At 34.8% G+C, this 16,123-nt stretch overlaps 1 protein-coding gene across 2 annotated transcripts; it reads right to left on the bottom strand.

Moving 5' to 3' along the window:
- Nucleotides 1-1,864: 1,864 nt before the first annotated feature.
- Nucleotides 1,865-14,264, bottom strand: TfIIFalpha (transcription factor IIFalpha). 2 transcript variants are annotated; one of them, XM_089640664.1, is made up of 13 exons: nt 14,108-14,264; nt 13,679-13,869; nt 12,092-12,226; nt 10,939-11,040; nt 8,788-8,856; nt 8,038-8,156; nt 6,221-6,352; nt 5,412-5,532; nt 4,944-5,009; nt 4,596-4,735; nt 4,415-4,511; nt 3,323-3,487; nt 1,865-2,211 (listed from the first exon to the last, which is right to left on the bottom strand). In XM_089640664.1, the coding sequence occupies exons 1-13, from the start codon at nt 14,123-14,125 to the stop codon at nt 2,007-2,009; spliced, it is 1,560 nt and encodes a 519-aa protein (XP_089496790.1). In that variant the 5' UTR covers nt 14,126-14,264; the 3' UTR covers nt 1,865-2,006. The 2 variants fall into 2 exon arrangements, with proteins under 2 accessions (XP_089496790.1, XP_089496791.1); XM_089640665.1 differs by lacking the exon at nt 14,108-14,264 and having other exon boundaries at nt 12,115-12,226; nt 13,679-13,826.
- Between the last annotated feature and the right edge of the window lie 1,859 nt (nt 14,265-16,123).

The following is a 16,123-nucleotide window of genomic DNA, read 5'->3' as shown; positions in this document are numbered from 1 at the left end:
ATTGAAATTACATCAAATAAAGCTTTGAAAATGTTGGGTTTTGTATAAACAAGTCCCCAATTACCAACATTACAAACATTACCCAATTTATTTCAGAAAGAAGAATATCAAATATAATATAATTTAACTATAGAAACTACGTAGCTCTGTTTATCTTACCACAGTTTTGTAATTTTCCTAGTATAATATTTTACCATCTTGCATGTTGGTGTGTTTAGTTTCCACTTTATTTCGTTTTGACATTGTTTTTGTAAGAGGTTGTGTTTTATTATGTCTTATATTTTCTTTTTGATTTTGTTTTATGATTTTTTTTTTGTTGGTTTTGTTGTTTATTTAGATGTTCTTTTAAAAAAATAAGAAAATAACATGTAAAAGCCCAGCCGGTAAAAAAAAATGACAAATAGAGATGGTTTATATTTCTGTCCCGGTGACTTTGCTTTGCTGTCACTGAATAATACGATTTTTTTTCAGAAGTCTGATGATTTTTGGAACGTGTTCATTTGTTTGTCATTTTGGAATTTTTTAAACTTTTAAACTATTTTCTTGAATAAAAATATCCAAAATGACATCCGAAATAATAAAAAAAATCCTAGATTTTAGTAGAGATGGTTGGTATCACGTTATTATGGTGACTGATTGTTTCCTCCGTGATTCATACTGTCTGACTCGATGTTTGAATTCAAACTGAGCGGATATTGGCTCGGGGATCTCACACACGCGGCAGAGCCGGCGAGCCATCGGCTCAGGGATTTGTCACATACAGCTGAGCTTTTTAGCTTGGCTCGGTGAATTTTGGACTCGCTGAATCACACCAAGCCACTTGAATTCCCCCACGCAGAATAAGTTTTGGCTCAGCGCATGGCTATTTGGCTCTGCCGTATGTATCCTGCTTTAGTTTATTTATTACCTGTTTTCGTTTGTAATTTCATAATTACAGCACTTAGAATAAAATATATAAAATAAAGAAATACCAATTGTGATTGATTTTGTCAGGTTTTATTTTCTCAGAGCCAGAATGTTGAAAAGTGAGGTTAATTGGTTAATTAGAAACCCATGTCCAGACGTTCTCGAGGAGCATAAAGGCACAAAACAACATTGAGGCATTTTAATTAAATTATTATCAAACTTTTCTAAAAAAACTTTCGTCACTGCATACGAATAAACAGAGATTGCCGGCTAGCATGACCACCTACTGGCTAGTGCCAACGGCTGATTCGAACTATCCACATTACCTGCCGTTGAATACAGTAAAACCCATATACATATTTTGTGCCTAAACTATACAATAATCTACACGATGAAACAAGACAAATAAATTGTTTAATCAATTTAAAATCGCCACTAAAGAATGGAAATTCAACCAAGGCTATGCAATAACCAGTGAACTCACCAAGTCTAGCGAATTTTATGTAAAATTATGTTGTAGGCACCTACTTGTAAATAAATGGTTTTATAGGAACTCATTTGATATATGGATTGGTAAACCATAGACAGTGTAAAGATTAATTTAGCTCATAATTCTGCCTCAACACAGGTTCGCCTAGTGAGGCAGGTTATGTTCAACTTAAATAAACCTACTATTATTGTCTCTTTGTAACTGCCCCATTATACATTTTTTGTATCACTGTTCTTATATATCTAATGTTACCGTAGACAGTATGATGTTTACAATCCTATTATGTTTTTGGGATAAATAAATAAAAATAAGAAGTTTTCATGCAGTGTTTTTTTCCAGTACATTGGAAAATCTGTTAAGATTAATTAACTTTATTAAAGAAAAGATATAGTTAATAAATGATAAAAGTTTATTTTTAAGAAAATACTTTATTTATAAAACATAAAATATTTGAAAGATTTTCTTCAATTTATCCAAAAATTTAAATTAAGTAGTAAATAAAAAATTACATAAGATCAGAAGTCGAGATGATAAAGTTTATCAGAGATGACGAAAAACAATATTAATCAGTGAACTTGATATTGATTAAAATACTAAAAACACCTATGATTTAGGGTTTTATACTAAGGTACATTTTGCCTTTAATAGTTTGTTTGACTGGGTTAATTCTCTTCAGGATCTGGGTCATGGTCTCCACGAGACGGTCGCTGGAGACTCCCGTCTTCCGTTGCTTGAACTTGGTGAGGAGTTCCGTGGTGGTCATGGGCTTCCGCGCCAGATACCGCCGCACCGCTTGCTCCGTTACACCTTCGTTACTGGAGAAATAAAAAAAATACATAAGACTCAAGGACACAACCTCTATTGATGTCGTTTTAGATGAGATGTGGTATCACACAATGTCTATTGACATCATAGAGGAGATGTGATATGACTAGCGATGGGTTATGGCTCGTTCTATAAAGAGTGGGAGCCACGGTACCAGGTCAATATTTTCGTACGGCTCAGAGTAGTGCTCGTCCGATACGACTCGCTCGATACAACTCCCCTGCTAAGGCCCCCCAATATGGCTTCCAGCGTATGGATGATCGTACGACTTTTGGTACCAGTGCTAGGTACTTAGTAAGTGTAGGTACAAGTCCAGTCCCGATGTCGAACTGTCAGACGCCGTTCATGTCTCTGAGTATGTAATAACATTTGAGATAACTTTAATGACGCTATTCACATAAAATATTTCCTGATAAAAAAGAGCAACAGTTTAATTAAGCAGTGGTACGGTTGACCGGGAGTCGTACGAATAAGGTCAACAAAAAGAGATCAATTGTAAAGCTCACTCATGAATGACTCATCGCTAGTTAAGACACAACATACATATGTATACGTCTTTTAGTCATGGACGCGATGCAAAATAATACATAGACTGGTAAGTCAAGTTTTGTATTACAGTAGTAGTCTGTGTCTGTATTTTTGTATCACACAACGAACATTTCTTCTACGCTTGATAGGGTCACACCCAAAGATGATAATTTTTTATTACTGATTTCATCGACTTCACAAAATATAAGTGTCATGTGACAAATCGTATGTGGTAGCATGTGTCATGTCAGAAACCTCTGTTTTCCGGCATGTGTCCATGAATGTGTTAACCTTATCAATGCTGACCTTTTCAACTCAATCTATCCCATCACGCGGCAAGTCTTGACACAATTTAGTGAAATTTCATGGATTATGTGTGCGACATCCGCCGATGGATGGCATATTATGCGACAGCTGCGTATATAAGATTAACAGGTTCTGTTTCATATTCTATTTGATAGACAAAATCTGATACAAAAATCTATGCTATTCCACTCGAGAAAGTGATCTGCGGCCTTACCACTAAGCCCAGTCTGAATCATGATTCCATCGTAAATTTAATAGAGATCTTACCCGAGAGATGGATCGAATCGGGGCTTCTTAGCTGCTGGTGGATTTGCACTCCCGGATGATCCAGCACTTGAAGATGCCGCCGCTGAGTTCTGGGTACTGCCCTTGGAGGTGGAAGTGCCTGATGATGAGGCCGGAGTAGGGGTGCTCGACCGGGAACTGTTCTTACTGCAATACAGGACGAAAATAGAAGGATAAGTTTGTGGCCAATTAACCTCTAGTGTGCTAAGAAATCAACTGTGGATATCTGACGTTTGTACCCGTTGTGTGCCGGCAAATATGTATTGTGTAGGTTGTTTTGGTGTGGTCCAGTGTTTTGGACTCCTAGTGGGTATTTTCCAGAAATATCTTATTCACAGTGGGTTCATCCGTCAGGGTGTTTTGGTTTCCCAAGTCGTTTCTTAGTGTTTTTGGTCGAAGGTCGAGGTCAAAATTGTAAACCTTTGGATCGAAACAACCATAGGTACATCAAATCACCCCACAGAAGCAACTGAGAGTCCCTATGTAAATTTGCAAAAGATAACGTTTTACATTATCTTAATTTACCGGGCGTAATATTAAGATTAATTCTAAAGGTGGGAAAATATACAGATAATAGGGATCCACTTAATACGCCAATTTTATTTTAAAACGGTTTTAATTAGTTAGCTAATAATGAGAAGTATTTCAGTTTCCAGAAATAAAAAAAAATAATAATTTTAGTAGCTAATTCGTTAAACAACCGAATAATTTGACATCTTTTTTTCAAGCCATGTTTTGATGTAATAATATTAAAAGTCAATGGACAACGCTAAGTGGCGGGGGTACAAAAAAAGTGGCAATGACCGATAGATGACATACACAATTTTTACACATAAACTTATTACCCTTAAGATGGTTCAATTTACAAAAACATCATTTTGCAAAAAAAAAGAAGTAAGTTATTACAAAATTAAGTTGGCCGGCTTACGGCGGGCGATTAACCCCTAACACACTATGTTAGGGGTTAATGACTAAGGAGTACTACGTCGCGGGAGGCTTAAGAAAGATGAAGTGTACAAATTGGATTAAAATAGTTCACATAAGAGTTAAGATAAATCAATGTACATAATATACCTTTGGTTAGCCGGCCGTTTAGATCCACTTTTGGTTGGCTTTGGCTTCGCTGGAGCATCGTTGTCAGAATCTGAACTAAGATCACTACTGGAATCGGCTGAAATCAGACAGTAAAAGATAATAAACTCATTCAAATCAGTTAAAAATAAGCATTACACATTAGAATACATAGTTAACAAACCTTTTTCTTTTTTGGCAGCAGCTGCTTCAGCTTTTTCTGCCTTGACTTTTTCCTTTTCATTAGCTTCCTTCTTGGCTTCCCCATCACTGCTATCTTCTTTTTTCTCCTCATCAGAGTCTTCGTCAGAAGTCAGCAACTTCCTATAAGATAACAAATTATCATCCGTCATAATTAGGCTTACTCGTGGCTATTCTTAGAACTTCGGATTCACAATCTTAACAAAGGTTGCCAAAAGAGGAATGCACATGAATGAATAACTATTTTTTGATTTATAGTATTTTTGTATATACAGTAGCCAACTGAAAAGTTAGGTTTGTTCATCTGTAAATGAATAATTATTGTAATTACCTCAAAGCATCTTCCTCTGCTACAGATTTAAGTTCTTTGTTTGCTTTTCCCTCCTTGTCAGAATCACTGAGAAATAAACAAATTAATCAATATTAAGTGCATAGATAAATTTAATACATCAGTTTGTCAGTAGTATACATGGCTGATTATATAAGGGATCAATGATAATAATAAACCCCCATTCAAGATTATCACATAATATGAATAGTAAAAATAAACAGAAGTCCTCCGCGCGTGGTGCTGGAGAAGAACGCTGAGCCAAACATCCATCTATTCATCTTCGGCATCCATATTTGTATGCTTACAACGCATCCAAAAAGAATTTGGACACGCCGTTCTTCAAATTGATGAATCGAAACAGGAATAGCTAAAAGTCTCTGGAAATGTGGAAGGAAGGAGAAGCAAATATCACCGATGCGTTGAACTGATTAAGTATGATAACATAGTGACGGAATAAGAAGCTATTACCTGTCAGATGAGTCTGAGATATAATCCAGTTCTCGTCCCTCCTCGTCTCCGTCGTCACTTTCCTCCACAGCTTCGTCATCCACATCCTTCTTATTCTTCTTCTTTTTGGCCAGAGCAGCACCTGGAATAAACAAAGCGATATGTTCTCTTCTGCGATTATGTATAGTCTCAATGAAGTATTTTCACAAACTATAAATAATGTTAAAAATGTGCAGAAGATTTAAAATTTATTTTTCTGATTCTGATTATTGTAGGGCTAGCATTACACTTGTAAGTTTTTTCGTAAATTTACGACTTCTAGCCAATGGGCGCATTGGATTTTCAAAATGCAAGATGCCCATTGGCTAGAAGTCGTAAATTTACGAAAAAACTTACAAGTGTAATGCTAGCCTAGGAAAAATTCGCAATTGTAATATTTTCATTAATAATTATTGATTTTAAAAACAATCTACAACTGCACTTTTCAAAACTGGTTCCAGTTGGCTACTTGTAGAAAATGCCTTTGGCTGGCTGTCAACAAAATTGCCCAGCGTGATGTCAATGCCGCCACATTCATGAATAAAAGCGAACTTGTTGATTTGGTGGCAAATTGAAAATGGCGCATTTTAAATCATTCTCCGTTGTCCATGTCCTGTATAGTCATTACAAATAAATTATGAAGAATTAGGTATTCCATGAGTTAAGTGAGCACACTGATTGAGTTTATGACGCCTTCTACAATACACCTGGAATTTGTGGACAGAGTACTTGACAACTCGGTTCAAGTCCTAATACAAATTATTTCAAGGTCTACAAAGCAAAAATGTTACCTTTCTTGGCTTTGGCTTTCTTTTTGCTCTCCTTTGAATCGCTGTCGTCTTTGTCTTTCTCTTTATCTTCTTCAGACTCGGAAGAATCATCGGCCGAGTCCATCCATTCATCCATATCGGAGATTTTCAGTTCTGTAATGAAAGTCATTGAAAGCTAATATTAATAACACGCTGTTAACACATTCTTTGCGTGAAACGAGAAAACTCGTCATACGCCTTTTTACAGTAAGAAGCGGGAGACGAGTTAACTCTTTTTGTTGCGCAAAGCGGTTGCAGGGTCTTGTGTTTTCTATTGTAGGCGGTACCCGATCTATCTACCTGTCAATACAATGAGTTTAAAACACAACAAAAAATAAAAAATCATTGTCGCGTATGTTCCGCTCACAAACTACGCAGTGAAATGCGGTACATGTGCAAGTTTTGCAATGTGCCCCTGCATAAAGGAAAGTGTTTCGAACGCTATCACACATTGAAGCACTATTAGGTTATAGTTTTTTTTTATATGTATTGAAAATTTCTAAATAATCTTGTAATTTTGTACGAATAAAGTTATTTCGATTGTGAAATACTGTTTTTTCTATGATTCCCAAGAAAGTAGAATGTTTTTGTTCATAAAAAAAGGAATTACACATACATTGCTGAGTAAATAAATAGAGACATCTTTTTAAAGTAAAACACTGAAAGTTTCATCGAAAAATATCAAATAGATCATAAGATATGAATATTTTGCGGAAAGTCTAATTTTGGCGCTAAAATTTAAAAAAACACCCGCTGCTACGCCGTGATTTGGCGGTAAAAAGCCCGACCATATAGTGTTAATTACTCGCTGGTTTACTTCATAATTGGTCACTAGCAGTGAGGTCCGTTAACACATTTGAAATGAGAGCAAGACTTGTAAACTATTGGATATAATATTATGTACTTTCTTTTTTACATTACGAATGAATTTACATTATGCACATAATAGTTATTTATGAGATAATTTTTCATTTTTATTTTAAAAAGATTCCCGGGTTACAAATAATCTGACAATATTTGAAAATCTCCTACTACCACCACAGTAAAAGGAAAATGTTGCTTGTGTTGTGATGGAAGACTTATCCAGCCGAGGAATTGAACACACTACACCTGGGTGGGACCCAAACGCGATGTCAACTTAGCCACCGACTGGTCAAAATAATTCAAGGATAGCAAATTTAACTTTGACCGTCAGAGTAGAAAATTCTCAAAATACTGTCGGGCTGAGAATTCACAGAACTGTGCGAAAATTAATTACCCTGATCGAATATCAGAATTAATATTTTTTTTCGACTTTTCTGTTTACCAGATAATAAATATTATTTATTATTATTATTTTCCTCAGAATAGATGATCTTATTAAAAAAAAAAAACACCCATTTGTGAGACAACTGTCAAAATAAATATTTGTATGAACATATAAACTGGTTTTATTAATAATAAAAAGTGTATTCAAAGAAAATAATGTCCTTGATAGTCCTTTAGAAAATTCAATTATTTTCATTTTAGGAAAGCTGTTGAACGAAATTTTAGTAAGCACAAATAAAATGTTTTCTAGACAGTCAGAGAGGCAGAGGCTACATTCATGATATAAAAAAAATGGAATCTACAGTGTTATCAACGCAAGCGATTCTGATTTTGTTCTCTATTGTTTTCAAAGCATTAAGGTTAAAATCGCAATAGTTAAAATTCCAACATGGTTGATATTAGGGCGCTCACATGTGAGCGAGCGCCGAGTAAGGTTGTAAGAAAAAGATCACTCACATGTGCATGAAAAACATTTGAATGGTGAATGTTACCTTTGGACTTGGTGGCCTTGGATTTCTTTTCTTCAGGATCTTCAACTTCTCCATCTGCATCGTCTCCTCTCATGCGCTTCCGGAACATAAGGGAGAAGTAGTTCATCACCTTGTTACGTCTGAAATCATTTAAATTTATCTTTATTCTAGTACAGTGAAACCCTCTTATAAAGTTCCCATTTAAGAAGTGATCTGGTAGAAGTTTTTTTTTTTGGTCCCGTGAAGTCTAAAATATCAAAAAGCCTAATTTAAACCTCATAATATAATATGTTTTCCTCATGAGGAAGACATGGCACAATCAAGTGAATCAGATACTTGGGTCGGGCCATGTCAAGAGTCCGAATAATAGTCGAGTATGTATAAATGTGAATGAGGCAGGGATTTTGTGCCAAGACCGAGTTGTTTGGCGGTCCGTCTTCTCTGCCTACCCCTGCTGGGAAACGGCGTGTTAGTTAGTTATATAATATGGCAGATTTGGTATTGCACCATTCCATCCATTGAGTTAAAACTTAAAAAAAAATAATCAATGAAGACAATATTAACTACTCTCAATGAGACTTGAAATAGAAAAATAAAGGTAATGGTTGCAACTGGGACATAATATTTAAAAAAAAAATCTTTCCAGTCCCTTGGAAAACCTAATGAGAGGGTTTCACTATAATTGAAAAAAATCATTGGCTGGTGGGCAGCAAATTTTTAATGGGAGAAGCTAAATACAAAATTCATTTTATAAATGGATGTTTGGTGTACCTGCCGAATTCCTGTTCAGCTTCCTCGGCCGATAAAGCCTTGTAACGTTGAATAGGTTGGAAATTATACCTGAAAGAAACAATAATTAGAAGCGTTATAAAAAAATTTTCTAACAACATATTGCCCAAATGAAAATATAATATTATGTAGTATTTTTCTAATTTTTTACAGTTTTTGATAGATATTTAAAAAGCTCTACAAAATTTTGTGAAACCAGAGCTTTCGGTGCTTCAGATATCACATACAGATTCTCTGTTTTTAGCTCACAATCACTGAAGAGATTAACTGATAGAAGTGTTTTATAGGCATGTGCGAATTAAGCGCACTTTTTCATCTTTTACTTCTCCTGAAATTTTTTTATTTTCTGCCCAGCTGGTCTTTTGCATAGATATGAGAACAGAATATACTTAATGAGCTATCGAAAATTATACAAAAGTTTTTACAGCATGAAGTAAAAATGATAAAACTGAACATGAAACAATATTAATAAAACATTTAACAGTAACATAAAATAAAATAGAAACTAAAATAACACTACATATAAGACAAATAACTAAAACTACGTTTACCACGCTACTATAATTTGTAGGCTGGTATAGATTACGCTTAATTCTATAAATAGTCAAAAAATATATCAATAGCACCCCCAAATTTGTTGCCCAGATAATGCATCTTATGGTTAGAGAGTGTGTCTGATAGTTGTTGGTTGTGTATGGGTTGCAAAAAAACGTTACATTTTGTCTTGTGTTAAACGTACATGGAATTTAATAGTGGTGACGGTAGCAGGGCTGTCAACTAAGTTGTTAACTCCTCAGGCTAGTTTGTTCGGTTTTTTGAACAAACAGCTATTATGTCATAGGAAGAAATAGGCACTAAACGGTGTTAGAAAGAAAAAAAATACTAAGCTTTACATTCAAATATGGAAGTTGATCACAGAATAATTAAAATGTATACCTCTATGAGACCAAAAGTTCTGACAGAAATTTGAGAAAAAATTATGCAACTTTGTAAATTTTAATTAATATTTTTTTATGAAACGACAAAAAAAGTGAGGTGGCAGTAATGTTTATAAAACACTTGTATAGTTAATTTTTCTTAGCAATTTTTAAACTTTTTATGTGTGATTCAAAAATTTTAATATATAAATATGTTTATTTCTAATAATACAATTTGAAGGTGTATTTCATCACCTTTCAAAAACAGTTATTAGTTTTCGGATACGTTCCGAAATATCCCATTTATTTAGATTTTATTAACACACTTCGGACAGGAAAGGTATTTCTACCCGTTCGGTCGATTGTTGCTTAAGGACGGGAAGGGTATTTTTACCTTTTGCGCTGGCTTCATTTCAATGGCAGAAAAGAATAAATTATCCAATGTTTTTGTATGAATATTATATGCCAATCTCTTTCTAAAGGTACCAACTATATGTGCATTTCTTCTTTTTATATTTATATTCGATTCTTTCGTGTACATCGGTATTTGAACAAAGGTTAATAAGTAATTTTTCGGTTAGTCATTTTATAGCTTAGGCATGCGGAAATAAAAAAAATGTATTTTCATTATTTTCGAAGATTTAGCGATTTAAAGCAAATTAAAATAATTCGCGCGGGACCTTTATTTTCGCCCGTCGCCAGCGGTCCGTCGGCGCAAAAGATACCTGCCTGAAGTGTGTTAAGAAGCGGAAATATATACAAATTCTCCGACTTTCTGAGAGCATCTATAAGAAATGTAATGGTCAATATGCCAGAAGCCTGAAGCGTTAATGACTCTATGTAATACAACCAGGTCTGAAATAATTGGATGCAATAATTTATTCATCAAACTTACATAAATAATGTGTTCAATTGAAATTTTGAGCATAAAATTTGTGTACCTAAGTAATTTGTGTTGAAATCGTTCTATATTGTGAGAGTGTACTGTAAAGGGGACCAAATAGGTCAATTATTATTTTGACCACTTGACTTCTTCACTTGAATACTTGACTTTTCACTTGAACACTTCTTCACTTGAAAAATGGAGCTGGTATGGAGCATCAATCAAATATTGAAATTCTTTCCAGAGCAGATAACCAATTTCATTGACTATCGATCACACTTCTAGGGATTAGCTGATCACTGGTTCCGATTAATATGATAGATGATGAATTACCATTCTTGGAGAGGGTAGGCTTCTATGGCCCCATCAGGGGCATGTGTGAACACGTAGTAAGCGGCATTTTCTGATACTCCGCCTTCTCTGATGCCCTTGAATCTGAAATAAACATTAACATTTGCATAAAACTATGTAACATCACCTTAAGGACTTATTTCATTCAAACAGATAACTCATCAACATAAAAGAAGGCAGCATGTACTATGTACTACATATTAACTAGTTTATGACCCAGTGGAAGTGACCCAGAGGCGGACCAAAGAAGAGGTGGACCAATAATTGTTGAATTTTCGAAATGTCAAAACTAGAATGCTTTCACGGTTATGTCAGGTTTCACTCACAACCAAACAGTTGCCGTAGCTCTCATTTTTATATTCTGTCATTCTTGGTTAATTTTGTTCCTAGCAGATGCATTGTTACAATACGTCTGACACAAGAGATGCCATGTTTAAAGTCCCGACGATGTGAGTGGCGACAACCTCGCCTGACTTGTTGTGGATGACTGGCGTCGCGTGTCTGGAAATAAACCTTCATGCAAATGAATGGTAGTATTCGCCAAGATACTTGAATCGTTGATTATCAGATAATTGCATAACACTGTGGACGAGGGGCCTTACTGTGGCGAAAGAAGATTGATCTGACCTGAGGATGGAGCAAACGTAGAATATTTGGGGAGGAGGCCAAATCCCACCCTGTCCAATTAATTTTGAAATTTTTTGTCATAAAGTTATTACCGCACGATTCAAGTCACCATTTAGGGTATGTTGTGAGGCTGGAGAAAGTGGGGAGGAGAAGAAAGTGGAAATGCGGAAGGTTGGGGTATCTGGCTATTCAGATCCAGTCATTAAACATGGCTTATGCCATTTTAAATAAAGAATCGATTTTGAATGCTGATTCTTAACTTTCACCAGCGTTATCCATTATAGAAGATACTACATATTAAAGAATTGTTTTTCTGAATGTAGCTAGCTATTCTGGGGAAACTACTTGTGGTGAATTATAAGATATTTTTATAAATGTATAAACAGATTATCTGGGAAGACGGTAGATTACCTAATAAATTGTCTGTTTTAAGGATATAATTTAATATGTTGTGAGAAATGTTATTGCTACAGAAATGATAACAAAATCAAGTGAGAATGGATCTCACTTCTTGCCAGTTTTTCCGCCGACCTTGAGAATCCAGGGTTGGTCATCGGGTTTGTAGCGGCGTGCTGTGATACCGAACTTCTTCCTGCGAGCCTCTTCACGGGCATCCCGCCCAAACTCAGAACCGGCACCAAACCTTAAAAATAAACAAGGTGAGCTGCCATATTTCAAAATGAAACACTTTGTATTAATGTAACACGGCAATATTTCAAAATAAACCCCGTAACCTGCCATACTTAAAAATGGAACACTTTGTATTAATGTAACACGCCAATATTTCAAAATAAACCCCGTAAGATGCCATATTTCAAAATGGAACACTTCGTATTAATGTACAACGGTAATATTTCAAAATAAACACCATGAGCTGCCATATTTGAAAAAGGACCACTTCAAATAATAAATTAATGTAAAGCGGTAATCTTTAAAAATAAACAAGGTAAGCTGACATATTTGAAAGCGGAACATTGAACACTTCAAATCAATGTAATGCGGGAAATTTAAAAAATAAACATAAATATTGCCAAGTTGGCGTATTGTAAACAGGAAAGCATGGAAAATACATAAAAACTTTGTTTGTTCGCAAACATTTTGTTTAAAAATATATTTATCATCACTGTAAACCCAATGACATTACAAAACACTTACAGACAGTTGAAGAGATCTCAAAGTGGCAAGCAAAAGATAGAGTAATTAGTGTAGTTATCATTCTTTCGATTTAGTAATGAACTGTTCTACTAAACTGTGTGATGAGAAATTGTTTCCATTACACAGTAAACACCAGTAAAAGCAAAAGAAATACGATTTCATTCATAAATACAAGAAAATTATTTATTATTATAAATAAAATAATTATTCCGATTATATTTAAGCGCTATTAGAGAAACTGAGATAACTAACTTAGCATCACATACATATTAAGGACAACTGCATACAGCGTTCCGTTTTCCTCTTAGACCGTTTTCCCATTGGGTTGGTAAGTGTAAGAAATTGACATTAACTGACGACCCTGCGCAGACAAGTAAGTTGTACTACAATTTGCAGAGCAGCCATAGTGAGACATTGTCCTTCTTAAACTGTGTTGCTAAGTTCATTATCGTTATTAAGCGAGTAAGGATATTGTCATCTCAATCACACTAGTGATGTAGAGTGAAGTATTCATAGCAACTTTTAAGTACTACATAAACGCTGGCCCGTCCTATATCTATTTCATTCATACAAACATATTCTTTGAAAGTCTATCTTTATCATACTGAATGTAATTAAACGATTGCCGGTTCTATATGTATTTCTTTAATACAAACATATTCTTTGAAAGTCTATCATTATCATACTTGAATGAAATTAAACGATGGCCGGTTCTATATGTATTTCTTACACACATATTCTTTGAATGTCTGTCTTTATCATGCTTGAATGAACGTTTGAATTAAGAATTTACTGGTGACGTAAGTGTATTTTTTACTTGCCACATTTTGTGTCAATTTTGTGAGACAATAACATGTCTATTTGTTTATAATGTCATGGTGTAAATCTATATTTTATTACTACGTGAGACAGAAATGCAATAAACCAGGTTCCGCCTTACTTTGGTTGATCTTCATCGAATCCTTTATATTCCTTCATGTTATTCTCTCTCTCCATCTTGACCTGTGACCATTTTGCAAAGTCCACATTGAGAGTGGCATTAAATCTCATAACATGGTGCCTCTTCTTCTGATTTTTAGGAACTCTGATTTTAAATTCCTGCACTGATGTGCCTGCAGCAGCCGGCGCGGCCTGAAAATCGGAAAAAAACTTAAAATTTTGGAAGGTGACGTATGGTTTTAAAAATGACGTAAAAAAAGTAGACACGTATCCAAATAACTATTGGATTGTTTTAAGAGTAAACATGATAATCTTTTAGTATACAGAATACATAATATATTTAACATCATGTCGTCAATCTCTTAATTATATTGAGTCCCAAAAACATAACCTATAAGTTAATTATATGAATTAGTACAGCTTAACTTACCGCCGGGGGTGCAGACATGTTGATTGTTGATAGCTTGGATAAAGTATTGCGTAGTAAATTAAATATTTAAAACACCGCAACTCAAGTTTTTAAAAATAGAACACCGCAAACGCCTAAACACCGTTACATCAGGTTAGCACTGTCATCAGCAGCTGTCAAAATTTGACCAGAATGTCGGCGTTGCCAGATTAAAAAACGTAAACTTAATTTCAGGGTTGCTATTACATATGTTCCAAATACCAACAATAGATGTTCAAATTCCTCACAACATCCCCACAAGTTCCCTTAAATCCAAAATGAAATAAAATTCTATTGAATTAGCATTTATTTTGATAAACTTGTCATGATCGGATTTTTTCGTGCGTCCAAGCTTTAAAAATATTATTTTTTTCGTATTTGAAACGAAATTATAGTATATTCTAACAATTATTGAAAATATTATTTTTGAATATGGTTGGAAAATCAAGAAACGTCAGTTCTCAAATTTTAGAATTCCCAGATTTTCCCCACAAAATACATAATACATACATTTCCCCACAAATACATATATGGGTAGATACACCCATTCATAGCTTTAAGATTAAGAAATGTAGCATTTATTGAAAAAATAGCTTTTATAGCTTTAATTTTGCGTTTTTATAGAGTTTATAGCTAAATAGAAAAACGTCGACAAGGAATGGCAGTCGGCAAGAGGGGAAAAACAATTAAATTAGCAAAATCACTTGAAACGTGTATATTGTATTATTGACTGAAACTCAACATGGCACATGTTTCTACAGTAGAGTGTGTCATGTTCGTTCTACGATCTGTCAATACAAGATTATAGCGACTAAAAAATCTTTCTGCGTAAACACTATTCACAGGGGCCTAAACAGTCATCAGAGCTGCCTCAGCAAATTCTCTGTTAACAACAGAGCTTTACAGCTAAGAATAGCTGAATTATGTCTACAGTGACTCCATCCCTCACTTGCTCTACAAGCTATCTTTGAAAATAGCTGTTACCTTCCAGGAATTTAGTATCATAATGCTGGTGCAAGCTTACTTTTACTTGCCAAAAGAATAGTGTCTGATCGCTGGACATATTTCGACCTATAATTGCAGGATTGAACACTTTACCTGCATGCTCAAAAAATAGATTAGTGCTGTTGTCTTGACGGTTCAGCATATGAGATGACAACTCTCTCTTATTTGGGTTAAGACAACCTGGTTCTTTACCTCCTGCACAGCCTTTAAAGTTTTGGCAGGGAAATTACCATCACTCAATTGTGAGTTTTGTCGTAAAAATCGCTGCTATTTCGCGTTTTAACGTATTTATCGCTAAAAACACAATTTATCGCTTTAATTCGCGAAAATATCGTTAATGCTATGAATGGGTGTCTCTATTATTAGAAATTCCCCTCAATTTGGGAAATTTCAAAGAATTGGCGACCCACGATATGACTTCATAGGCTCTATTTAATTATTTACAACAGACACAGAAAACATTCTTACGTGGCAGATGATTTAAGATAAACAGAAATTTATTAGATTTTAAAGCTTTATTAGTTTTGTTTTTAAAACAGAAAAGATGCAGAAAAACAAACCCGCTCTATTGTTTCTCTGTTTGCACAGACATACTTAGCCACAGCAACGCGTGTCGGGGTGCAGCTAATTGATAATACGTAACACTTTTACGTAAGTATAAGGTGGCGCAAAAGTCCTCACTCGATTTTCTAAGGAAGTAACGATTTAAAAAAAATTGGTTGTTTTCCTTATTTTGCGTTTCAGAGGTATGGCGATCCAAGGTTTGTCATTGTTTATTTTGCTTCTGTTTATTTCACACATTTCAAAGTCGCGATGACGTAAGATGTCATTTAAAAAATTAGAGCATCTTCCAAAACAGATGAGTTTTGCGCCACATTTTTAATTATTTTTGAACCTGGGTGGCGCGGCGTTGGGTTATGAGTCTTTCCCCCAACAAAGTGTTAAACTGCCCGGCACCTGAAGAGCGCGTGATAATTTTGCTTCCGCCTCCAA

Source organism: Hesperophylax consimilis, chromosome 16, assembly GCF_061612785.1.
Source record: "Hesperophylax consimilis isolate HC1 chromosome 16, BYU_Hcon_1.0, whole genome shotgun sequence".
NCBI classification, from domain to species: domain Eukaryota; kingdom Metazoa; phylum Arthropoda; class Insecta; order Trichoptera; family Limnephilidae; genus Hesperophylax; species Hesperophylax consimilis.
Note: the sequence above shows the minus strand (reverse complement) of the source record. Positions and strands in the feature narration are given on the sequence as shown.

Excerpts from the sequence above, each read along its gene's own strand:
- TfIIFalpha (XM_089640664.1), bottom strand. Across the intron at positions 4,736-4,943 it reads GCAGAGGAAGATGCTTTGAG|GAAGTTGCTGACTTCTGACG; the intron begins GTAATTACAATA and ends GTTATCTTATAG. Across the intron at positions 3,488-4,414 it reads AAACGGCCGGCTAACCAAAG|TAAGAACAGTTCCCGGTCGA; the intron begins GTATATTATGTA and ends CCTGTATTGCAG.